The 25239-nt window shown below is 47.3% G+C and overlaps 1 protein-coding gene across 2 annotated transcripts in view; it reads right to left on the minus strand.

Annotated features, from left to right (window-relative positions):
* DKK3 (dickkopf WNT signaling pathway inhibitor 3) overlaps window positions 1–24946 on the minus strand; it is a 44916-nt gene extending 19970 nt beyond the window's left edge. Inside the window, exons 1-4 of one of the 2 annotated variants that reach the window (XM_066250972.1) lie at window positions 24790–24946; window positions 23963–24207; window positions 16931–17068; window positions 11564–11647 (exon numbers count right to left, since the gene is read on the minus strand). In XM_066250972.1, coding sequence (XP_066107069.1) covers window positions 11564–11647; window positions 16931–17068; window positions 23963–24175 — 435 coding nt within the window. In that variant the 5' untranslated portion in view covers window positions 24176–24207; window positions 24790–24946. Of the gene's footprint in view, window positions 1–11563; window positions 11648–16930; window positions 17069–23962; window positions 24208–24335; window positions 24468–24789 lie in introns of those variants that run through there. The other variant, XM_066250971.1, reaches the window with a different exon arrangement.
* Window positions 24947–25239: the final 293 nt, after the last annotated feature.

Raw genomic sequence — 25239 nt, forward strand, 5'->3', positions numbered from 1 at the left:
CTCTGGTCACGACAGAGCGACGCCCCGGAGGGGCAGAGCATCGCCCCCTGGTGGGCAGAGCATCGCCCCCTGGTGGGCGTGCCAGGTGGATCCTGGTCGGGCGCATGCGGGAGTCTGTCTGACTGCCTCTCCGTTTCCAGCTTCAGAGGAATACAAAAAATAAAAAATAAACAAACAAAAAAAAAACAACTTGCGCATATGGGGCTGAGCCTAAGTCCTGCTGCTTCAGGGCTGGAGGAAGATGGAGCCTGCTGGCCTCTGCCCACCTCGAGCCACGGGGGACCCGCCAGCCTGGGGCGCAGGCCCTCCTCATCTTCCAGCCACCGTATGTTCCACCCTGACCACAACTCACGAGGTAGTGGGCTCTCTCTGCCTTTTGTCTCTGCTTCTTCTTCGGGGAGGCCCTGGATTATGAGATTGGAAAATTCAGGCTGTTTCCCTGTGGCTATATTTGCTACATCGTATCACTGAAATGTGCCAGTGGCCAACTTCTTCAGATACGAGCACATGCCACCCACTTAAAATACCCCTCTTCGATGGTTAGAACATCCGTCCCTCTTGATGGCAGCAGGTCCCATACCCCATCACCGGTGAGAGCAAAAGTGGGTGAGAGATTCCACAGTCTCCTAACCATCCTGCTCTGATACCCTCTCCTGGTGACCCCAAGGGGCTCTGTCATCCCTGGGAGGGAGCAATTACTGTGTTCCTTGGTTTTTCATTTGGGGCATACTTGGGGGAGGTGGGTGTTTAATGAGTAGATATAAATGACATGAACATAACCAGGTGGTGGAAGGTTGTGAAAGCCTCTTCAAAACCACCCAGATTGTGGCTATAAACTTTCATGACTTTTTCCATCCAAAATATATCTTTATATTGAAAAAGCCAAAATTTATACCTGAGTTTGTATTCCAGTTCTTCTATTCAACATCTATCATGACTTTAACTTCTCTAAACTCCTGTCCTCATCTGTAAACTATTAACTACACAGTATTATTAGGACTAGAAAATAAAACATGTAAAAACACCTGGTTTACAGCCCAACAAGTGACAGGTGTTCAGTAATGCAGATCAGCAAGTTTCAACCAGTGTGCCGCAAGAATTTTTAAAACATGCAATACCTGACTATTTAGTCAGAGGCACTGACCTCTTTTCCCTTAAATGGTGAAATGAAAAATTGACAACAGGCAACACAACAATAGCCATTTGGTGTGAATAAATGAAAAATATACCTATTTTTTGTCAGATCAGCAAAAAATAATTTTTTGGTGTGCCACAGAATTTTAGTAATTAGTTTATGTAACCATGTCATAAAAAAGGTTGAAAATCGCTAATGTAGATAAATAAATAAATGAGAGAGAAACATGAGAAAACCATTTTTCAAGCAAATAAAACTCATACTTGTAGCTCTTTGCTGACTCTTCATAGATTTCCGATTCTGTTTATATTCCCCTATTCACTCCCTGGTCATACAGTTCTCTAGTTTTCTTTTTCTTTTTTAATTTTTTATTTATTCATTTTAGATAGGAGATACAGAGGAAGGAGGGGAGAAGCAGGAAGCATCAACTCCCATATGTTCCTTGACCAGGCAAGCCCAGGGTTTTGAACTGGTGACCTCAGCGTTCCAGGTTGACGTTTTATCCACTGCGCCACCACAGGCCAGGCACAATTTTCATTCATAAATTTGTTCATTCAACTACTGAGTGCCTACCTCATGTCAATACAGAGGTGAATACAACAAAGTCCCTGCCTTCCCAGGACTCACACTCTTCTAGACAACTTCTCCTGGCCACCACTTTATGAACTTCTGGTTTTGCTCCCCGGGCCTCAGAAGACCCTTCTCCACTGGTCTTGACCATTTTTCTCAGCATCAGGAAGAACATCTTCCCTTTTACTAGTCTTATGAGATATCACAAAAATGGTGGCACCTTGACCCCGCTTCCTGAACAGGAAACTTCAGGTGCACAGTGTATTAAAAACTGAAATGAACTAGACATGAGGTCTCAACTCCAATAGCTGCATGATTTGGAGAAAATTGGGTTTGGGGTGAAACAGGAACAAGAAATAGATCTCAAATATAGAGCTCTTAAGTTGATTATCTGCTTGAAGTGCTGTGTTGTCTCAAGTTCTGAGGCTCTATCTGGGCTCATTGGGAAAGAACTGCATTGATTAGTGATGTCTGCCACAGACATGGCAATGGGTGGATGGTAGTGTATGTGCTATATGTTTTTATCCCTGGTCTACAGGACCTCAAAAAATTCTGTGGATTCTGCCATTTGTATTTGTGTCTCAGTGGCATATCGCTTTACCCTATCTTTGGCAGAAAGCCTGTCTTAACACATATCTTCTTCATGTGTGGTCTAACACCTTAGCCACTATTACCTGAGAAACTTTCTCATTTACTATGTTTTGAGCAGCAGCAACCTTACAACAAAATTAACATATTTACCAATTGATCACATTCATATTCAATATATTAGTGCTTCCTGTTTTGGAATCAATAAGACCTAAGGGATTTGTTTTGTTGTTTTCTCTTAGTTCTGGTTCTGCTACCTAGCTCTGTTGTATAACTTCTCTGAACCTAAGTTACTGGTACTTTATGTATAAAATGGGGTCAGTAGTATATTTGCTGCACATGGTTGTCCTGTGGATCATGTGAGGGGAAGCTGGTCAGATTCCAAGCACAGTGCCTGGCACACAGCAAGGGCCCCATAAATGGCAGCTCTTATCTTCATCATCATCTATTATTATTATTGTCATTATGACCACAAATTATTATTGAGCACTTAATCACTTTGCTGATGGGTTGGTCTGAGTTGTTACCAGGATTTACCCTGAAAATGAGAAACAGGCAGCTTTGTGGGGGGGTGGTTAATTTGGTCACTTTTGGAGTCATAGTGGCCAAATGAGGGAATATTGTGGTCCTTGATATTATTTTAAAAACAAAACAAAATGGACTCACAAGCTTTGTGAGTTTTTCAGAATGATAGCAAAGTCAAGGACGGGCAGGGCCACGCATCTTACAACCAGATGCAAAGGCCCCGTGGCGAGGCTGTCCCGGCTGGTCTGGAAGGGTCCCCAGGTTCTAATAGCAGTGGACAGCCACTGGCCCGCACAGGGCAGCTCTTCAGCCGCAGGCTACTCAGACTCCACAGAAGCTAGCTTGTTCTGCAGCCACCAGCCTAATGAGATTTCAAGTTCAATCACTGTCACTTATCTGGCCTGCCTACTGGCACCGCACAAAAGCAGAGTGTTCCGTTTCTAAGTAAAAGGGTCCAGATTCCAAGCCCTGAAGCCAGGCTTTTTGAAGGGCACAAAGGACTCAGGCCTTGGGCTTCACCAGGATTAAGCAAAACTCTCTCTCCACCAACGTATCTGCCAACCAAACCACGGCTTCCTGGCTCTCTGCTCTGCGGACCGCGTGTGTTACAGAGCACGTTTCGCATTTCAGACGCAGGATGTGTTCCTAACTCGCATGTATTTCTAACTCCTTGGCTAGGCTCTCGAAGCCCTTCCTGATCTCATTTCTGCCTCTCCCCAGCCTCATTTGCTGCTCCCTCAAGCACACCCCAGCTCTGGAATTCTAAACTACACAGCGTTCCCCACGCATGGTTTTATTTCCACATGCTTCCTTGACTGTGAACAGAACAGTCTTCTGCAAGGAATACCCCTCGTACCCACAACTAAGAATTCCTAGACATTATTTAAAATACACCTTAACTGCCACCTCTTCCAGGAAGCCTGCCAAAAAGTGTGAAGGATCCGAGGGTTCACTTACAAAGTGACAAGTGAGCCTCCCACAGTCTCACGGATGCCAGCAGAAGACATGAGACTCGTGGGTCTGGGACAAAGGAGTTATTGCCGACAGCAAAGAAACAGCAGGAGCTTCGTGTTTGCGGCAGTTGCCTCGCCGGCAACACGGAGCGGCCCAGGTGCGTGCTGTGCCTGCAGCAGGGTGCACCCCAGCTGAGGAGTGTCAAGTTCAGAGAATCTGAACTGTTTCTAACGGATGGCCAGCAAACCGGCCCTCTGCCAAGACGCTGTGTAGTTTGTCTTCCAAGGCTGCTTGCTGGACAAACATCCTTGAAAAGATAGTCTGGAACAAAAGGGCAATTATAGTAATGCCTCTGCTTATAAAATGAGCAGAAATGCCAGAGACCATGAAGGATCATCAGCCAACAAGTCTTCCTGGCTCCCTGATCCGGTGCCTGCACAGTGCTCCCACCACGCCCTGGACAACCTCTGCCTTAGGAAACAGGAGTTGACATTCTAATGGTCTGTTTCTTGGTGCACTACCGCCTGGGTGCTCTTTGATGTTGGGACTATCTTTTACATTTATCTGCCATACATATAGTAAATGCTCAATGAATGTGCACATGAAAGAATGGCTTGAGTAATTAATTCAGGGGATTTTGACAGCCATGGTTTGGGGTAATCAAATAATAGCAACAAGCGGCTGACGCTGGCTGCTTACTCTTGCAGTCTAGGTGCTGTGTGGTGTTTTACCTGGATTATTTTACTTTATCCTGATGAAGTAAAATGACAACACTGTATGAAAGGTACTTTTATGAACCCCACTGTGCCTAAGAAGAAACAAAGGCCTTAGAGCAGTTAACAAACTTAAAGTCACATGGTTCACAAAGAACACTAGAGCTGCACTTTGAACTCATCTGCCTGTGAACTCAGCCGCCGCACCCGAGCGCTTCTCTGAACCAGGAGGCATCTGAGCCTGTGTGTGTGTGTGTGTGTGTGTGTGTATGGGGGTGTTCGTGGAGGTCAGGGAAGAAGGAAGAAGGAAGTGCCTGTCTTTGTATGTTTACAGGGGTGGAGGCAGAAGCCTGCATGTCACCAGCACCTACTCCCTGGTGTGAGTCAGGCCGTAGGCCACCTCACATGGACACTGAACACCCACAGTTCCCACTGGGACTTCACACTTTCCTAATCTGCCCCGCACTGGGGCAGATGGTGTTTGGCTTGGGAACAGCCTGGAATGCAGAACTGACCTTTTACTCTGAAAAAGGAAGGAGAGGGGATAAGATGAATCTGTGAAACATTGTTTGCTACAATGATTCACAAACAGCAACTGCCCTTGACCTTATTAATAATCAAAGAAATAGAAACCAAAAGAAGATCAAAATCTATCACCCACTGTAACATACCCACTGTAGGTGAGGGTTGGTGAAACCCAGTCTCAGAAAATTGCACTAAGAATAAAAGTAATATAACCTTTTTAGAGGAAAAATTGGCAATCTCTCTCAAAATTTTATGTTTATTTATTTATTTATTTTTTGTATTTTTCTGAAGCTGGAAATGGGGAGAGAGACAGTCAGACAGACTCCCGCATGCGCCCGACCGGGATCCACCCGGCACGCCCACCAGGGGCGACGCTCTGCCCCTCCGGGGCGTCGCTCTGCTGAGACCAGAGCCACTCTAGCGCCTGGGGCAGAGGCCAAGGAGCCATCCCCAGTGCCCGGGCCATCTTTGCTCCAATGGAGCCTTGGCTGCGGGAGGGGAAGAGAGAGACAGAGAGGAAGGAGGGAGGGGTGGAGAAGCAAATGGGCACTTCTCCTATGTGCCCTGGCCGGGAATCGAACCCGGGTCCCCCGCACGCCAGGCCGACGCTCTACCACTGAGCCAACTGGCCAGGGCCTCTCTCTCAAAATTTTAGATATGCACCTTTTGACTCAGCAATTTGATTTCCAGAATCAGCACAAATCAGTACTTGCAAAATTGTTCAAAAATATAGATAGGTAGAGATGTATGTAGCAAAACTGAATAATTCACAAGCTCTTTTTAAAAATTCCAAAAAGGCCTGACCTGTGGTGGTGCAGTGGATAAAGCATCAACCTGGAACGCTGAGGTCGCCAGTTCAAAACCCTGGGCTTGCCTGGTCAAGAAACATATGGGAGTTGATGCTTCCTGCTCCTCCCCCACTTCTCTCTCTCTCTCTCTCTCTCTTTCTGTCTCCTCTCTAAAATGAATAAAGTCTTAAACAAATTTTCAAAAAAAAAACCACTTAGAAGTCTATAAAGGAAAAGTCTCTGCAAATTTCAATTCCTTCAGAGATATCTACTATTAACGATTTAGTATATATTTTGCTAAGCTTTTTTATGTATACTTTTTTCTAAAAATGACTTTAATATACTATATATATACAGTATATTTTATATACTTACTAGAGTATAGATATTGCTCTGCAATTGGTTTTTTTCACTTAACATTTTATTGAAGAAATAGCCTTTTATACCAACTTATATGAAAACTACATGAAACTAATTTATTAACCCCACAATACTTTGATTTTGGATGTGGAATCATGTATATTTAATGACTTCCTTCTTGAATGACATTAAGGTTGAGGAGGGCATAATTTAATACAGCCAGGTTATGGCTCAAAAAGAAATGCATGAACTTTATTTCCTTGGAGATTGTTTATCCATTTCTCAGAAGGATCCAGAGCTCTTTAATTTTCCCTGTAATTTTTTCCTGCTTGATTCAGGCACAAGGGCCTTATACTTGGCCAGAATTCACAGAGTCTACCAAAATAAAAATCTAGAAACACAATGTACCCAAATGTCTGTGCATGTGGAAATGCACATTCACACAAGACTATGTCATCGCTCTTAGAACCACAGTCTGCTGTTCTCTAGGGAAACCAGTATACATCCTGCCAACCTGAGGCCTGTCCTGGAACTTGTCAGCACGTGACCATCAGCTTTTCTTGCCGTTCATCACTGCCCATCCTTTCTTCCGTTTGTTGCCCTAACACCCAAACCAGACACATCCGACTTGCAAGGACAGCAGGTGAGTCAACCTGTGGTTAGGAACACAGAGCTGGTGAAGTGCATTACTCAGAGGGTGAGGCAGGGCTCTGGAGAACTTAGCCCAGGGCTGCAAACATGAGTGGGAAGAGGCCTAGGAGTCCTTATACACATCCTTAGCTTCCAGACGCCTGCATTCTCTTAGCCACAGGTTGCTGGGAACCATGGAAGAAACCAATTGGAACCCACTTTTAATCACTTTTCAATAATAATGAGCCTTATACAAAGAGCGGCTATAAACCTTGCCTTACTAGCTACTCACTCAATTTTGTGAACCAGCAGGGATTATGAACCCCTTTGGTAAATGAAGAGACTGACTCAAAAAGGACAGAGCTGGATAAAGCGTCGACCTGGAAATGCTGAGGTTGCCGGTTCGAAACCCTGGGCTTGCCTGGTCAAGGCACATAAGGGAGTTGATGCTTCCAGCTCCTCCCCCCTTCTCTCTCTCTGTCTCTCCTCTCTGTCTCTCCCTCTCCTCTCTAAAAAAAATAATAATAAAAAAAAATAAAATAAAATAAAAAAAGGACAGAGCTGTAAGGTCAGGGAAGGGTTGGACCGCCCTGCTCAGCAGGGCACCCCAGGAGGCAGGGACGTCTGGGAGCTGAGTTTCTCTAACAGGCCCAGGCCCATGCCCTCTCCTAGTGCATTTCTGTTAAAATAAACCCTAATGACTTGTTATCATGGGTCCTCCCCTCTGCCGTTCCATTAAGTTGATAACAGCAACTCCAGCATCAGGAACCAGGGAGTAGGGAACAAACAAAACCCGCACCCACCTGTGCTTATTCTATGATGGATGGCCAAACTGAAGGCATGGGAGAACCTGAGACCTCATGGGGAAGGCTGTCATTCAACACCCTTGCTCCTCCCACACTCCTGTTTGGTCTGCCTGGGCTTAGAGGTGACAAGATGCTTACTCTTCAATGGGAAACCAATAAACAGTTCAGCCACAGTTTACCTCCCCATTTCTCCAAATCTTCAACCAAAATAAGAGACAAGCATCCTCACAGCAAAGAAGACATTTGTTTCACACTTGTAGAGAATTCTATTGTCACTGTTCTCCATCCACGGTGTCAGATCAAAAAGGTACTGTCACCCCAATCATTCTCTGGGACAGAAAAGTCACCAGGTCACTCAAATTGCTACTATCTGCATGATTTTGGTAGTGAAATTTGTCTCCCTGGGGCCTTGAAAGTCTTGACTAAGATCTAGGAGTTGGTCGTAATGTAATTGAAGCTATAGGTTGAAATGAAGTATGTTCAGTAGGAAAAACAAACAGACCTATTCTTTTATGTCATATTCTAATGTAAAAAATAGAAAAGACGCCCTGGCCACATAGCTCAGTTGGTTAGAGCATCGTCCTGATACTCCAGGGTTGCAGGTTTGATCGTGGGTTGGGGCACATACAAATATCAACCAATAAATGCATAAATAAGTGGAACAACAAATCAATATTTCTCTCCCTCTCAAATCAATCAATATCAAAAAAATAAACAAGAGACAACATATGCATGACACACTAAGCTCCGTAGCTGTGAGCTGTATTGTAATTAGAGGATGTGTCCCTTCAAAATGGTGCCTTGGCTAACTGAGCCAGATTCTTTATATTTGGGGACATGGTACTAGAAATAAAAAGGTCCCCATTGATGCATAATGATTTGTCTGTTCTCTAGCTTCCAATACACTGCTCTCCTCCTAACCTCACCCTGCACAAAAGCAGCACCACATCCGTCAGCCACCCACTGGCTGTGAAGGGAGACAGGCCGAGGGCTCCACACAAAAGCCTCACAGAAAGACGTCAGGCCACATCACCATCGCCAAAGCACTCAGGTGAAATAACAAGCCTCAATGTCCTTTTCCCCTTTCTCATTTGAATGTAAAAACAGACCAATACCTTGCACATACTGTGCTAAGTTTTCTAGACAGGCATATAGTATTACTGTCAGTAACTTTCCATGGGCCTCCTCAGGTTACCATACATATTAATACCCATACCAGCATTTGAAGAAAGGAAAACAGGGGGTGCTTGGTGATTATGTTTAATTGAATTCATCTGGGAATTTTAAATCCTGGAAATTTAGCCCCTGTTTACAGTAACCCAAGATTGGAACAGCATAAGATTTCTGTCATTTCGAATGGCAAATCTCCCTTTTCCGTTTAAAAGGTTTCTTCAGCATGTAATGCATTTAGAACCAACTGTAAAAATCATTACATTAAAACTATGGAATGGGGCAGTGGTGACAATATGTGACCCTTCACATTCCTTTAAAGGCGATTGAGTCTTTAAGCTTCCTACACAGACAAAGGGACTCCGTGTCTCTGTAAAGATGATGCTTGAACCCTTGCTCAGTTGAGTTAGGACCATGGTAACTCACAAACCAAAGAGCAACAGGATGGAAGAATTCTGAAGGCATCTGAAACTAGATTTTTGCTTCTCCGACTTTTAGCAAGCCAACCTGGCAACAAGGGTCTGTGGTAAGATACATGTCTCCATTCCTGACCATGACATCCCAGTCACAGGTGGCTTGAAAAGTCTCCAGTCTGTTCCCTAAAGACCCCTGGTGCTCTCCCTATACTAGCCAGTCAAGCATCAGATGCCCCAGTCTCCCTTCTAGCCAGCCAAACTGGAATTTACTCTCATAGAGAAACTTAAGGAGTTAATATCTTAAAGACCTAAGCAGAAATCAAGAAAAACTTAGGGTGTCTCTACCTTCTGGGTTTCTGGGATCCATCTCTCTCAGTGAACCTCCTGCATTCTCAGGACCGTTTATACAGGGCTCTGATCATGCACTGCACAAGGTGCTGCCTGTACAATCCCCTTCACACAATGGACAGAGGGCGTGGGGATCCTGGGCCTCCCAGCTGAGCCTGCAGTATGAATACACAGACACACAGGCCACGCACACTCGAGAAAGCTGGCACAGACTCACTGGCTGCAGCACACAGGCGCTGGCTCTGACCCAAGCATGCTCTTTGAATCTTTGACATCTTGTTTCTCACCTGCACATCATGATCAGAGCCTTGGTTCCCCCATCACAAGGCTCAAAACCTGACAGTCATCTCACTTGGTTGGGCACGGGGGAGAACGGGGGGGGGGGGGGGGGGGGGGGGGGAGGATTTGAAAGGTGCAGGTCATGTGTGCACTTGAACCTCCAGCAGGTGTGAGTATGCTTACAGCCGGCCAGTTGGGCTCTGGAAAGCTCCCTGGAGCAAACTTCTATCATTGTGCAATCATATACTTCTTTTACCCTGAGGACAATGGTTTTTTTCTTTCTAATTCATAGCCCTGAGAGTTCTTTCCCCTGCCCTTTCCATTCCACGGCTTCTGCTCAGGCCTTCCTTCCCTCCTGGGGCCTCAGAGACTTAAATCTGGCCTATCCTGAGCTTTTCCCTCAGGGTACCAGGACTGTATCTAACCGCTGGTTTGTTTTGTTTTGTTTTTTTGCTTCCCTCTCTCTCCCACCTTTGAAAGCTGGCTTCTCTTCCCTCCTGATCTTACTCAATCTTGTCTTTGTTCTAAAGGCTTCTGTCCTCTCACAGTTGGGAGAGATGGTGACAATCATTGTCTTGCTTAAAGAATGGGAAAACCAAGGTTACCCAGCTCATAGGTGACAAATTCATGCTTCTAGCTTCCACCACTTGAGCTGTTCTCTTTTTACCACACAGCTTGCCCCACCCCACCTCCAAGTCCTTTCAATGGTGGGTCACTAGCATCACAACAGCCAACTGGACCCCCCGCCCCCTTTCTGGACTGCAGAAAGTGTCTTTGACTATTGTGCCAAAAACAAGCCAAGAAGAACCCATCGACTACCAGCCATGTCAACACCACCTCCCTAATGTGAATACACTGGTTCTCTCTGGAGATGAGGACAATAGCGGCAAGCAAATATCCTCGATCCCCTTGGAAGGCCAGAAATACGTTCTGCACCTCAGGGGAAAAGCTCATAGTCCAGAAGTTTGCATAAGGTGCCTGGGTACAAGGAAGCTGGTCCTTGTGGTCTCCACAAAAGATACGTATTGTTACTGTGGCCAGTGTCACCAGGCGGTCACTTGGTCCATGCCTTGTCAGGCATCTACATCTTAAGCCAGCTACTTCTTTAAGAAGATACGCTACAGGTGAGTCACCGTTAGCCTGGGAGTCTGGAGACCAGTGACTCCGACTGGGTCACTGTACCCAGGTCTTCTTCCTGTGAAATGATGCCCCTTCCAACTTTAGGACTCTATAATTTTATGTTCAAAATCTGCCTTTGGATGAAACAACAGGCACCTAAGTAGCAGGCAGAATCACAAGGGGGCCAGAGCATAAAGATGAAGATGGGGTAGGAGGACACCCTTTTCCCTTTAAGCCATGGCTTCTACTTAAGGTTTTCTTGCTCTCAGAATGCCTCATCTGGGCTGAAATTATATAAGGCATAGGCCAGACCAGAGGCTTTAGGACGTTTCAAGATTAGATGCACCAGGTCTTGTGACCAGAGTCCCTAACCATTTCAAGGCTGAGATGGAGCCATGCAAATGACAATTGGATTTAATTTCTCTGTTATTTCTGATGCAAAGCGCACAAAGGTAGAGCCTGTTCCCAGGCTGCACTGGTCTAGCAGGAATTAGACAATCTTGGCAGAAATGAGGCAGGAGAGGTGCCTGAGAGTCAGCTCCTTCCTGCCCGTGGTTTGAATCCTGGGTTACCCTTGGCCGGGTGCACAAAGGTGTTTGTGCTTGGGGCTGTGAGCACGGGGCAGATGACAACTCACGTGGCTCCTTCTGCTTTCTTCATCTCCCACGGACGTAATCACTGTCTCTGAGAAGACCATTTGTCCAGTCTGGTTGTTGGTGATCTACAAGAGAGTGGGCACGGTGAATGTGAAATAGAAGGGATTCTGGGAAGCTCCCACAACTCTTTTTTCCCATTTTCTGATCCAGGGGCATCCATTAAGGTGGACAGACTGCCCACGGCCCCTTTCTGCCTGAGTTCCACTAGCAGCCCTCAGAGGAGGAGCTTCCCCTCCAAGCAGTGATGATAGATACAACAGAGCCAACCTCACAGGGTTGCTATGTGAAGGGATGAGGTGGTCTGCGTAAACCACTCAACACAGAACCTGCCACCTAGCAAATATTCCATGTTAGCTATCTTTATCATTCTTGGGGCTCATCACTTGAAACTCAAGGTAAACTTTCTTTTCAGCAGTTACAAGTCTGAGTGTCTAACTGAACATCTCTCATGAGAAGCAAGCAGGTTTTAGCTACAGCTGTTCCACTCCTGATTTTGGTGAACCGTTTTGTTTCATCAAGAAAGTCCTTTTTAAAAAAATTGTATTGATTAATTTTTAGAGAGAGGAGAGAGAGAGAAAGAGAGAGAGAGAGAGAAGGGGGGGGGAGACAGGAAGCATCAACTCATAATATATAGTTGCTTCCTGTATGTGCCTTGACCAGGCAAGCCTCAGGTTTCAAATCAGCAACCTCCGTGTTTCAGGTTGACGCTTTATCCACTGTGCCACCACAGGTCAGGCAAGAAAGTACTGAAACTTAGCTCAATGAAGGACATACACAGATCAAAGGAAGATATCCTGAGATTCACAAAGGTATCCCTCCCAACCGATGGAAGTGTCTCTCAGATCAACAAAGGTGGCAGTTTGATCAATAAAGGACACTTTCAGATCAATGAAGTACACAGATCAACGAAGGCAGAGCTCAGATCAATGAAATCAGAGTCTCCGGAGATGGACGCATGCAGTTCTAGTTTGTGAAGCTGCCCAGTGGAGTACAGTGTACAGCAGGGGTCCCCAAACTACGGCCCGCGGGCCGCATGCGGCCCCCCGAGGCCATTTATCCGGCCCCCGCTGCACTTCTGGAAGGGGCACCTCTTTCATTGGTGGTCAGTGAGAGGAGCATAGTTCCCATTGAAATACTGGTCAGTTTGTTGATTTAAATTTACTTGTTCTTTATTTTAAATATTGTATTTGTTCCCGTTTTGTTTTTTTTACTTTAAAATAAGATATGTACAGTGTGCGTAGGGATTTGTTCATAGTTTTTTTTATAGTCCGGCCCTCCAATGGTCTGAGGGACAGTGAACTGGCGCCCTGTGTAAAAAGTTTGGGGACCCCTGGTGTACAGCCATGTGTGAGAACCAGAGCAAAACTCTGAAAACTACCCAATTATACAAAGCCTCTGAGGATTGGGCTCAGGTTGGTAAATTTTACAGGCTCCCCAGGTAATTCTGATGCACGCTGAGAATGTAACACCAGTGGTATACACCTCGCCCCCCCATCCCAGAGATTATAGTCAAATGAGGGGAAAAGATGACTTATGTGTGAAACTGCTGAGCAGAATAAGGAAGTCCATGTCTGAAAGTTAAAAAGTGAATAAAGGACAAAGAGTCATAAGAAAATATAAATACTAAATGTTCAATGACAAAAATAATTTGTGTTTAAAAAAAAGAAAGGAAATACTTAATAAAAGGAGAATCTTGGCCCAGTATTCCTCTATCTGTTGTCTGCCTCTGGTTCTGTGACCAGGGACAGGCATGTCAGAGCTGAGCCTCAGAATTCTGATGTGGAGCCCAGGTCATTCCTGCCCCATTAAAGGCCATGTCTAGTGTTTTGGTTGATGGTAAAGAACAGAAGAGCTTCTGACCCAAAGCTAGATCTGTGACCACTGAGCCTTGCCACAGCTGCCAACTGTCTAGTATGTAACCTGAAACTAGTCATTCTCTTCTTTGATTCCCAACTTTCTCATTTCTAGTTGATCTTTCAAGTTCCTGCCAGCTCTACTATCACAGGAACCTGCAGCTAGAACAAAGTGGAAACTTTTAGCCTAATTAATGGTGGTGAATCAAATTCCATTTCTAAGGAGATAAGAATCATGTCTTCATCAACATACTTTAAAATTTTTACCTAAATGATTCCTCTCCTGCCTGACCAGGCAGTGGTGCAATGGATAGAGCATCGAACTGGGACTCAGAGGACTCGGGTTTGAGACCCCAAGGTTGCCAGCTTGAGTGCAGGCTCATCTGGTTTGAGCAAGGCCCGCCAGCCTGAGCCCAAGGTCGCTGGCTCAACCAAGGGGTCACTCAGTCTGCTGTAGCCCCCTAGTCAAGGCACATATGAGAAAGCAATCAATGAACAACTAAGGTGCCACAGTGAAGAACTGATTCTTCTCATCTGTCTCCCTTCCTGTCTGTCTGTCCCTATCTGTCCCTCTCTCTGATCTCACTGTCTCTGTCACAAAAATTAAAAAATTAATTAAATAAATAAACAATTCCACTCCCTAGCAAAGAGGTGATGTCTTCTCCTTGTATGCTAATTTTTTTATAAGATTAATCATTGTTGTATTCTTCAAAAACTCTACAGTCTTATAGGTTGCAGGACTTCTCAGAGCCTTTATTATACTAATGTGCAGTTGTGTATCTATAGGAGGAGAATATATACAATGTTTCCAAATATGTTTCAGCACCACTGAGCCCCTCTTTCATGAAGCATTGTACAGGACAGGGACTACTACGATATGCTGTTAACATCACTTTACCATAATAACAACAGTAATGATAAAAACAACTAGCTGCTGCATAGCACCTTTATAGTTTACAATGAACTTTCACATACTTTAGGGTATTTGACCATCACAATACTGTAATGTAGGTCCTGATGTTCCCATTTTATAAATGTGGTCATTGAGGGTCAGAGCATTTAAATTTTTTCAAAATCACACTAGTTACTGGGAGGACTCACACTTAAAATATCTGACATCTTCAAGAAGCAACTTGAAGAAGCAGCTGAACCTGTTAGCTAATTATTGTCAGAAAGGATGAGTTAATATTGGTTTTGACAGGAATAAAAAAATCACTTTTGAAAACACTCTCCAGTCTTCAGATGAGAAACGCTAAAGGAGTCTGTCTGCTCAGCAGGTGACTCATTCATTTATCTGGGGGAGGGGCACCATCTGGAGCTGGGCCGATCAGTATGCAGCGGGAGGGGAGCCACACACAAAGGCTACTTTATAGTCGAGGCAATGGCCCATGAAAATTGGCCCCTTTGTGCTGTATGACACACAAATGCTATTGTGTCTACCAAGTCATTACCTGAGCACTTCAACAAAAGTAAGGCTCTTTTGTGACAGCTGTTGTGGCCTTGCTTATAGGAGTTGAGGTGAGATCAGAGGTCAAGCTTCTTTTTTTTTTTTTTTTTTTTTTTTTTTCATTTTTCTGAAGCTGGAAACAGGGAGAGACAGTCAGACAGACTCCCGCATGCGCCCGACCGGGATCCACCCGGCACGCCCACCAGGGGCGGTGCTCTGCCCCCCAGGGGGCGATGCTCTGCCCATCCTGGGCGTCGCCATATTGCGACCAGAGCCACTCTAGCGCCTGAGGCAGAGGCCACAGAGCCATGCCCAGCGCCCGGGCCATCTTTGCTCCAATGGAGCCTTGGCTGCGGGAGGGGGAAGAGAGAGACAGAGAGGAAAGCGCGGCGGAGGGGTGGAGAAGCAAATGGGCGCTTCTCCTGTGTGCCCTGGCCGGGAATCGAACCCGGGTCCTCCACACGCTAGGCCGACGCTCTACCGCTGAGCCAACCGGCCAGGGCCCAGAGGTCAAGCTTCTTAACGGTCACAACAGCATGTCAACTCTACAGCCTCTGACCACGTCCTGAATATTTGCGCAGCAGACTCTCCTCCAGATAACACAGGCTTACAGAGCTTGCTCTCAAGTCCTGTCAAACTCACACCGGAGATCTCACCCCCCAGGAGGAGGCTTATGCTCTGTTCCTTCATATATGCAGTGTTTTTCCTTCCTTCCTTCCTTCCTTCCTTCCTTCCTTCCTTCCTTCCTTCCTTCCTTCCTTCCTTCCTTCCTCCCTCCCTCCCTCCCTCCCTCCCTCCCTTCCCTTCCTTCCTCCTTTCCTCCCCCCTCCCCCCTTCCCCCCTCCCTCCCTTCCCCCCTCCCTCCCTTCCTCCCTTCCTTCCCTCCCTCCCTCCCCTCCCTCCCTCCCTTCCTTCCTTCCTTCTCAAACTCGCGGCCCACAGGCCGTATGCGGCCTGCCAAACAATTTTGTGCGGCCCACAGACTAATCCACGAAGTTCAAAATATTTTGGATAAAATTAAGTAAGCCTAGGGGCCTACTTGTATTTTTCATTTCTCTAGCATCCTAGCTAGATATTAGCTTAGTTAACAGCAGTTGTGATGCGAACTACAGTTTCTGGTCGTTTTGTGACACTGAGTAAACTGCATGTACGACTGTGCTTGTTGTACCGATTTTTTTGTTTTCAACTGCAGTGAGAAAAGTGTTGCGTAACAGTTGCCTTTTGTAGACCTAGTGCGGCCTGCCGAACGGCTGTGATCTTGCTCTGCAGCCCATATGCTGAGTTGAGTTTGAAACCCTCCCTTCCTTCCTTCTTTCCTTCCTTCCTTCCTTCCTTCCTTCCTTCCTTCCTTCCTTCCTTCCTTCCTTCCTTCCTTCCTCCCTCCCTCCCTCCCTCCCTCCCTCCCTCCCTCCCTCCCTCCCTCCTTCCTTTGCAGTGTTTTCTTACTCAGCTCAGATCTGGAATGAACCTGCTCGCTTTTTGTGCAAGATATTTGACCAAGAGACATGTGATATGTGGGAAAAGCTCTGCTGTAGAATTTTGAATGGAAAATCAGCAAACAAGATGTTTAATGTGTGGCAGTAGAGGCTTTCCCTTCTGAAGACAGAGCATGTCACATTTGACTTCCTCCTAAGGAAACAGTGTGCTTGCCGTAACATGGACTCCAGAACTCTAGTTCAACTCTACTGAAGCATACACAAAAAACCTGCGAGATAAAGTCCTCAAATTCAATACTAGCAAAGTATTCCTCTGTAGACCCTTGTTTGCTTGCTTTTTTCAAGTAACAAAAGCCCCTGAACATTCCTTTACAATTGGACTGGCAGGAAGCCTCGAGTTAAATTTATTGCTTAAATGCAAAAGCAACTTAGGTTTTTGATACAGATCTCTCCCTTTTAAACAGCTCTCACTCCCTCTGGTTGTTAATCTGTATTGTACCATCCTCATTTGTATTTTTGGCTTGTATATCATTTGATATATACAAAACCTTTGTTCTCAGATGGGACTGGGAGCTACAGAGAGGAGGAAGCGCTGGCCACGATGGCCCTTACCTTGTGAATTTCTCGGTGCACATGGATGGTGCTGTTTCCAACCTTGGTTTCTGTGTTGGTCTCATTGTGATAACTGGGAGGTAAGTTTGCCACGTTCACTTCTGATGATGTTTTAGCCGCAGCTTCTTCTGCTTCCATCTATTAAATCAATGAATGAACAACTGTTTTCTCTTGATACAAGTCAGAGTCCATTAAAAAAAAAAAAAAGAACCATGGAGATGTAAATACAGCATAGGGAATATAGTCAATAATATTGTAATAACTACATATGGTGCCAGATGGGTACTGGAAATACAGGGGAACACTCTGCAATGTATATGATCGTCTAACCACTGTGCTGTACACTTAAAACTAATACAAAATAATATTGAATGTAAACTGTAATTGAAAATAATTTTTAAAAAAAGAACCAGGGCTCTTTTTTTTCTTTGCAATTACAAATATTGGCAATAATGATAGGTAGCTTTAATTGCTCTCCCACTAGGACAAGACACTGTACTAAATGTTTTGCATATATTATATCCATAAATCTCACAACTTCCCTATGAGGTACGTGTTCATGTCCCTGTTTTATAAATGGGGCAGTTGAGGCTCAGGGAGACTAGATAATTTCCGAGACTCGATGAAGGGCAGAGTGGGGATTGGAGCATGTTCCCATTGGACAGTCTTGGCCCCTGTACAGATGTTGCTGGTGTCCTGCCCATCTCCCATCTTCCCTAACCTGGAAGTCACCTGAATTTCATTTCTTTAAGTGTTAATAACCAACGCTGTCTCTCTTTGAGGGTATCTCTGGTCGCCAAAGTGTGTTCAGTCTGCGCAGGCCCCAAGTGCTAGGGAGCTTACACCCCAGGAGCAATCCTCAACCAGTCAGGGACAGATTAGGGGGGGAAGTACTCCAGCTCCCTCCCCCACCATGGGACAGCCTCTTTCTGAGGACCCCTCGTGGCACTGAGCCTTAGTTGTTTCCCCGGAGCAGTAACTTGTTCATTAGTGCAGTCTTGATTGTTTTTCTTCTCTTCCATGTCGGTTTCTCACTTCCTCCTAGTGTTTCTGGGATCACTTCCAAAGTAAGTTATTTGCTCCCAAACCCCTGTTGCAAGGTGTGGTGGTGGTGGTGGTGGTGGTGGTAGAGGACCCAAACTAAGGCAGCTACTGGCCTTGGGCTACAGTTCTGTTTCCTTCCCCACTCCACCCCTTGGATATAAGAGGGCCCTTCATAGGGGGTCAGCTGATGCACATCTGCACCCAATTTCCCCCCCACCCCAGATTTATCACCCCACCCCAGCCCTGATGAGTGGGCAGCTGACAACATGACCCATTCAGAGCTGACTGGGCTCGGAGGGAGGCCACATCATGGAATAATTGAGCCAATCAGATACTCTCTAGGAATTAAAAGTGAGAGACACAAAGAGAAGTTCTGGCTGGTGGTTGGCAATTTTCCAACACTGCTGTCTTCGACTTTGGGCTATTTTCATTCCTATAAATGAATCCTCAAAAATCTTTCCCTTTAAAGAAAAACCACTGTCCTCTATCTCCTTAGGAACTAGATGAGACCTCTCTTCCGACCTCTCTTCCAACCAGACTTACTGGACTGGGATGGATATGGGAAAAGGATTTCTATGTCTCTAAAACACTGAACTAGAAGTGTAAAGAAATTCTATAGGCACAAAGGCTCGAACAATCAAATGAGGACTTGGTGGGTGACTGCTGTGTTTGCCTGAGACAACTGCTGAGTTGTTTAAAGTTGATCACTGGCTCCATCATCATCATCCACATTGACATCACAATAGCCTCCACGCTTGGGCATCAGCTGTGTGTGAGCCATTGCACCAGATATCTGCCACGCCTCCTTGAATATTCACAGTGATCCTGTGAAAAAGGGGTTTTTACCCTCATTTTTCAGATGAAGAAAACAAGGTTGAGAGAAGTTAATGTGTAGTAAGTGGCAAAGCTTGAATTGGAACTCAGGTCAGCCTGACTGCAAACTACGTACTTCCCCAGCACATGATTCTACCGGAGTGGCTTATGCTTTTACTGAGGAGATAGGAGAGCCCCACACAAACCAGTCTGAGCATAGATAACATGATGGTCTCTAGAAGCAAGTCAGGGGTTCAAAGAAGAGAGAAAAGAGGCTTTCTTTCAAAAACAGGAGGTGGTGGCCCTGGCCGGTTGGCTCAGCGGTAGAGCATCGGCCTGGCGTGCGGGGGACCCAGGTTCGATTCCCGGCCAGGGCACACAGGAGAAGCGCCCATTTGCTTCTCCACCCCCCCCCTCTCTGTCTCTCCCTTCCCCTCCCGCAGCCAAGGCTCCATTGGAGCAAAGATGGCCCGGGCGCTGGGGATGGCTCCTTGGCCTCTGCCCCAGGCCCTAGAGTGGCTCTGGTCGCGGCAGAGCGACGCCCCGGAGGGACAGAGCATTGCCCCCTGGTGGGCAGAGCCTCCGCCCCTGGTGGGCATGCCGGGTGGATCCCGGCCGGGTAGATCCCGGTCGGGTGCATACGGGAGTCTGTCTGACTGTCTCTCCCCATTTCCAGCTTCAGGGAAAACAAAAAAACAAAAAACAAACAAACAAACAAACAAAAAAACCAGAAGGTGGCATGACTGGGTTGGTCTCAAAAATAGGTGAGATTTAAACAGAGGGAACCTAAAGACGGCAAAGCTGTGGCAATCTGAGCAAGAACGGCGTGTGTTGAGGGCTAGACGGCAAAGCTGTGGCAATCTGAGCAAGAACGGCGTGTGTTGAGGGCTAGAGCAGAGGGTCCATGCTGGGCACAGGGTAAAACAGTAATGATGGAGTGGAGAAAGTTCAGCAGGTAGATCCAGGGAGCAGTTCTAAAGCAGAGAGCGTTATCCTGGTTTTTAACCAGGAGGGTACAGCAGTCATGCACCAAACTTTAAATGTATGGCTCCCTTATTAAACCTGCCACATTAGAACTTCTGAAGGTGGGACCGCAGATGTCTGAGGATGATTCTGAGGTACTTCCTTCCTCCCACTTGCTGCCAGGTAAGAACCTCTACTCCAGGCAATAATGGGGAGTTGTACCAAGTTCTAAAGACTAGTCGGGAAATCACATACAGCCCAGAAAAGGAAGAGAAGAACCAGGCAGAGGACTGGCTAGAACCAGGTCTGGGGTAGAAAGTTATATCCGAAGAGGGGAATTTTAGGTGGTGAAAGTTTGAAATGTGTCTAGAAGGACTAAGTCACTGAGAGCTGGCCCAGCCTCTTCAGAGGGGAGTACAGTAGAAAGCGCCAGGCTTCTGGAGTCAGGCAAGGTGGAGCCAAGTCCCAGTTTGGCCCCAGAGCAGCTGAGTGACTTTGTACAAGATAACAAAAGCCTCCTAAACCTCAGCTTTCTTTCTCGTAAAATGGGGAGATGATCCAGCTTGGCTGCGCAGATGTGAGAACTAGGATCACAAAATCCAAGTGCTCGGTACAGCATTGTACCATCAAGCAAAGGTGTAACAGATAGCTACTTTCACAGCATTGTCCTTCAAAGAAGCAGTTTTGGCAGCTTGTTTGCCAGAGAATGTTTAGGTAGACGTGGAAAGAGCAGGTATCTGTCACACATTTGAAGAGTTTGCTCGCAGATGGAGAAAAAAAATGGAATGGAGTTAAGTTAGGAAACAGGACGGGCAAGAAAAGAACTTCATATATATACATATATATGCTTGTAAGTGAGAGAGCCTGGGATGATTAGTGGTGGGAAAGACAGAGCTGGAAAAGGCTAGGAGACTGCAGCTGTGGCAGAGGCGACTGTCCAGAAGGAGACGAGAGTGTTCTAATGCTTTTAAAATTCCCATGGGAATCTGAATCCTCCAGTTTGGCTTTCAAATAATTGACAAGTTCCCAAACCTAGAGTTTGCTTTGGGCTGAGCAGATAGTCTTTTCATAAAACCTCCCTCTCAACCAGTGGTTATTCAACAGAATGAGCTAACAGTTCTTTTATGGTGGCCATGAACTAGAAGTACAGTTTACAATGGAAATTTCAACCACAACTATTACTGCCACTAGCAAGAAAAACTTCAGCCTGAAGCCATAGGACTTGTTTCATAGAGGAGGAATGTGAATGTTATTTAATATGGCATGTATGGTTGGTTGAATCTGTGTGTCTGTTACAGGGGTACAGTAAGAAAAACTGGAGAGATGAATCCAGGCTTGGTATTGGGGTTTTTCCTAGGAACATTCTAAAACATGCCAGTTGCAGATGAGGCAATGAGTGTATGGGTGGTGGTGGTGGGAGGGACTGAAGTGGTTTTATCCCCAAAGTACATTTTACAAAGAATAATAAGACAGGAAAACAGGAACAGCCTGGATTGAACTATCGGAAGATTTGACTCCCCCAATAATGAATCTATGAATAGAGTTAACTTCATCTTTCCCCTTTGGAGAAATCAACAGCTGGACTCAGCTGGAATATTTAAAATGTCAGAAAGTTACTTGGTAAGTTCATGATTCAACTATATAAACAATTAATCCATCTGGCCCAGTCCTTTTTGGTTCTTACCCAGGACAACAAGTAAACAGCAACTGTTCTGTGTTTATGAGCTTCTGACAGTCTCTTAAAAAAACAACATCAATAGTCACAGTCTATCAAGAATCTATTATATGTTGGACACGGGTGATTCTTTGTTATTATTCATACTAGTACCATTAATATGATGATAATAGCCATTATTTATTGATAACAAACAATCTCTGTTAAATCTTACAACAACCTCATCAAGAGCTCTTATATTATCCCAATTATACTTAACCCCATCTTAGATGGTCAGATAACTTGCTTTACTTGCACATTCTCATTTAATTCTCTCCTTTACCCTAAGGGGTGGGCACTTTCTCCATCCCAGAGCCTGGATGCCGGCCTCTAGTAAGTGACAGAGCTGGGATCTAAGAAAGGTTGGTCCCCACGGCCTGTTCTCCTGCCACCCAGGTATTCAGCTTCTCTCTCAACCTGCCCCACTGCTAGTGAGGACACTCTGGAAAACAACCATTGAGTAGGCTATCAGTGGCAGTCAGTGTCTTTCCTTGGTGGCACACTTCAGTTTGCCCATCAGCACAAGTCAAGCAGAGCCATATCTAGAGGGAGGAAGACTGGGGCCCAGGCAGAGCTAAAGTAGACAATGCATTACAGTGGCCCCTAAACTGCCCTGATCAATGAAGAGTGATGGTAACCAGGAGTTACCATGAGAGGACCATGCTGGCTGGATAAGTCCACATGGAAAAAATATGGTGGTGACCTAGTCAGTTTCACTGAGAATCTACATGCAGGGGGAAAGTCCTGGAATACAAAAGGATCACAAGCCCAATTTAATTTGAAGGTGCAAAATTAAAAAACAGGGGGGCCTATCTGACCCCCCCCCCTACTCTTTTTCATTGTTCCATGCCATGATACTCATGCTTTCCCACAGGAAACAAAGTCCACAAGTTTTGGAATGTGGCCCATGCAGTGAATGTTCAGGTACAGCTAGCTGCTCGTGCAACTGCCTCCATATCCAGTGTCCCCTTCACTGAAAACTCTAGGTTGACTATTATGGAAGGAAGGGGATATATCCCCAAACTACAACAGGGGTGAGGGGAGAAAACAACTTCTCCTGGTAGACCAGAGTTAACACTGGATTTGCCCAAATAGATGTGAAGACACCTGACACATCACCCTAGATGTCTGGTCTCTTGCTAACTCCTTCTCTTCAAAGACAGGCTGCAGCCAGAGCTGGGCCCAACAGTGACTATGCCCTAGAGCTGGGCCGGCTGCAAGTGCCTCTGGCCTGCCAGCCCAGGCAGTGCTGTGCACCTGCCAAAAAGGATGCCTCCATAGTGTTTGGACCTGGGAGGTAATGGAAGGAAGAAGCCAAACAAAGTTTTGCCTAGGTACCTGATATTTGATATCAACAGCTGGTATACTGGCCCTGGCCAGTGGCTCAGTGGCTAGAGCATCAACCTGGCGACATCCTGGGTTCGATTCCTGGCCAGGGCACACAAGAGAAGGGACCATCTGCTTCTCTCCCTCTCCCCCTTTTCTCTCTCTTCCTATCCTACAGCCAGTGGCTTGATTGGTTTGAGTGTCAGCCCTGGGTACTGAGGATAGCTCAGTTGATCCCAGGATATCAGCCTCAGAAGTTGATTCGAGCAATATCCCAGACAGGGATTGCTGGGTGGATCCCAGGAGGGGCACATGTGGGAATCTGTCTCACTATTTCCCCTCCTCTCGCTTAAAAAAAAAAACAACCACCAGAAACAGGTGCTATATATTATATGCCAAGTGCCCCCACATATGGCATTTAATTCCCACAGGAAACTGAGGAGTGAGATGTTAAGGGATTTTGTCCATTGTCACGGTGCTAGTGGTAACAGAGGGCCTTGAGCCCAGGACTGATTTCAAAGCAATCATGGAGTGAAGGTGGGGTTTCTTTGCCACATTACCCCTCATCCTCCCACCCACCACCCTTTGATGATTTACACTGCAGGGCTCAGGATTCTAATGTTCCTTCTCTAACCCACATGGCATTGGGGAAAGCCCAGAGAAATGACTAGCAAAGCTCAGAGTTCTTGGTCCCTAGGTGATATCCTGTGTCTTGGGAAGATGGCACATGCTCAAAGCCCAATGGACAAGCTAGAACTTGACACACCTGGGGCTTCCTCAGACTTTCTGCAAAACGCAATGTTGTAATACCAGGAGCCTTGCAAACATCCGCTTACAGCAGTGGGAACCCAACTGTACACCTGAAGAAAATTGGGTAATGGCGGGCAGGCTGCAGACAGGTGGTGACCAGGGCTGGCTGCCCGTGAGTGGGTCCAGCTGGAGGCTTTCGGTGGACAGCCTCAGATCCAGATCTGCTGGCAGGAAGTCAGGCAAGGTGGGAGTTGGGATCACCCCGAGCTGTCCCTAGATCACTTGAAATTTGCTGCTGGCCCTACCAAGCCCCTTGGCGGCACCGAGGACCCTGGCTATCACTAGGAGCACTGTTTCCTCCGGCCACCCAGTCTCCCCCAGCCCGAGCCTTGCGCTTCCTAGAGCCTTCAGGGCGCACCCACCTCCTCTACGGCGCTGCGCAGTTTGTGCTGCGTGTCCTCCATCAGTTCCTCCACCTCACGGAACATCTCGTTTAGGGTGGCCTCCTCCTGCGGGTAGCTGAGAGCCGGGCCGGGCTCGATGGGAGCCGAAGTCGCTGTCGGAGCCGGGACGGGAGTCGTGGGGACCGCCGCCGCCAGCAGCAGGCACAGCAGGGTGCCCTGGAGCCGCCGCATCTCCGCTCTGCGCCCAACGCCGCTGCCTCCGCCTGTGTCCCGGAAAGCAGTCAGAGTGGGCCGACCACCCCCTCGCCAACCTCGCCGCGCCGCCCCGCCCCGCCGCCTGGGATACTCCGAGTCCCGGCCCGCCCCCGGCGCTCCTCTTCCCCGCACCCACCTCCGGACGGAACGATACCGAGTCCCCTCAGGACGTAGCTCCTTCGGACCAAGAAGCAAGCCCTGGATCCAGCCCCGCACCGCCACGCTCTGATCCCCGTGGTACCCCTGCCCTCATCCTCATGCACAGGCTGAGTTCTGTCCCCGCCCCTAGAGATGGGCCCGTCCCCGGAGCAACGGAGCCCGGGTCCCCTGTGCTAATAGCCCCCAGCTCGCCCCACCTCCTGGGTTCAACGGTTTCGAGCCCTGCCCCTCTCCTCGACCAGGGCAGAGCGCAGCTCTAGTGCCACGATCCCACTCCCACCGCAACCTTACCCCAGCCCCATCTGGGTGGTCAAAACGCAGGTCAGCACACTCCCCTCCGGGGGGAACCTGAGCCGAGCTCCGGGCCCTTGACCCACCCAGGCGAGACCAAGCAGAGCCATCCCCCGTCCCTGCCACCGCCCCTCACCCACCGGAATGGACAGAGCTGTGCTCGGGGTTGGACCTGCCGGGCTTCGCGGGGAGGCCTCCGCGGTTCTGCTGGAGCTGGAGCGGCGCGGCGGGCGGGCCGCGGTGCAGGAGCGCGGTGGGGATGCCGCAGCGCTGGTACCCGAGCGAGCACGGTGCGCGCCCCGCCCGCGGGCGGGCCAGGCCCCAGCCCCGCCGAAGGGGCCGCGCCTAGCACGCAGCCATTGGCCAGCCCCGGCGCCCGCACCTCACGCCCCAGGCCTGCCTCCTCTGCCTTCGTGATACACTCTAAGGAAGATGCCTCCTATCCTGAATCCCCGTGGCTCCACGGGGTCCACTGTCATCTATGGCTTGGATTCTTGCAACAGCGTACGGAAGGGGAACAGGGAGGGGGTGTTCCTGCGTCCCGCCTGGCCCTCTCCAAGCCACCCTCCACTCAGCGTGTAGCCCTACAG

The sequence above is a fragment of the Saccopteryx bilineata genome, chromosome 1, assembly GCF_036850765.1.
Source record: "Saccopteryx bilineata isolate mSacBil1 chromosome 1, mSacBil1_pri_phased_curated, whole genome shotgun sequence".
Lineage (NCBI taxonomy): Eukaryota > Metazoa > Chordata > Mammalia > Chiroptera > Emballonuridae > Saccopteryx > Saccopteryx bilineata.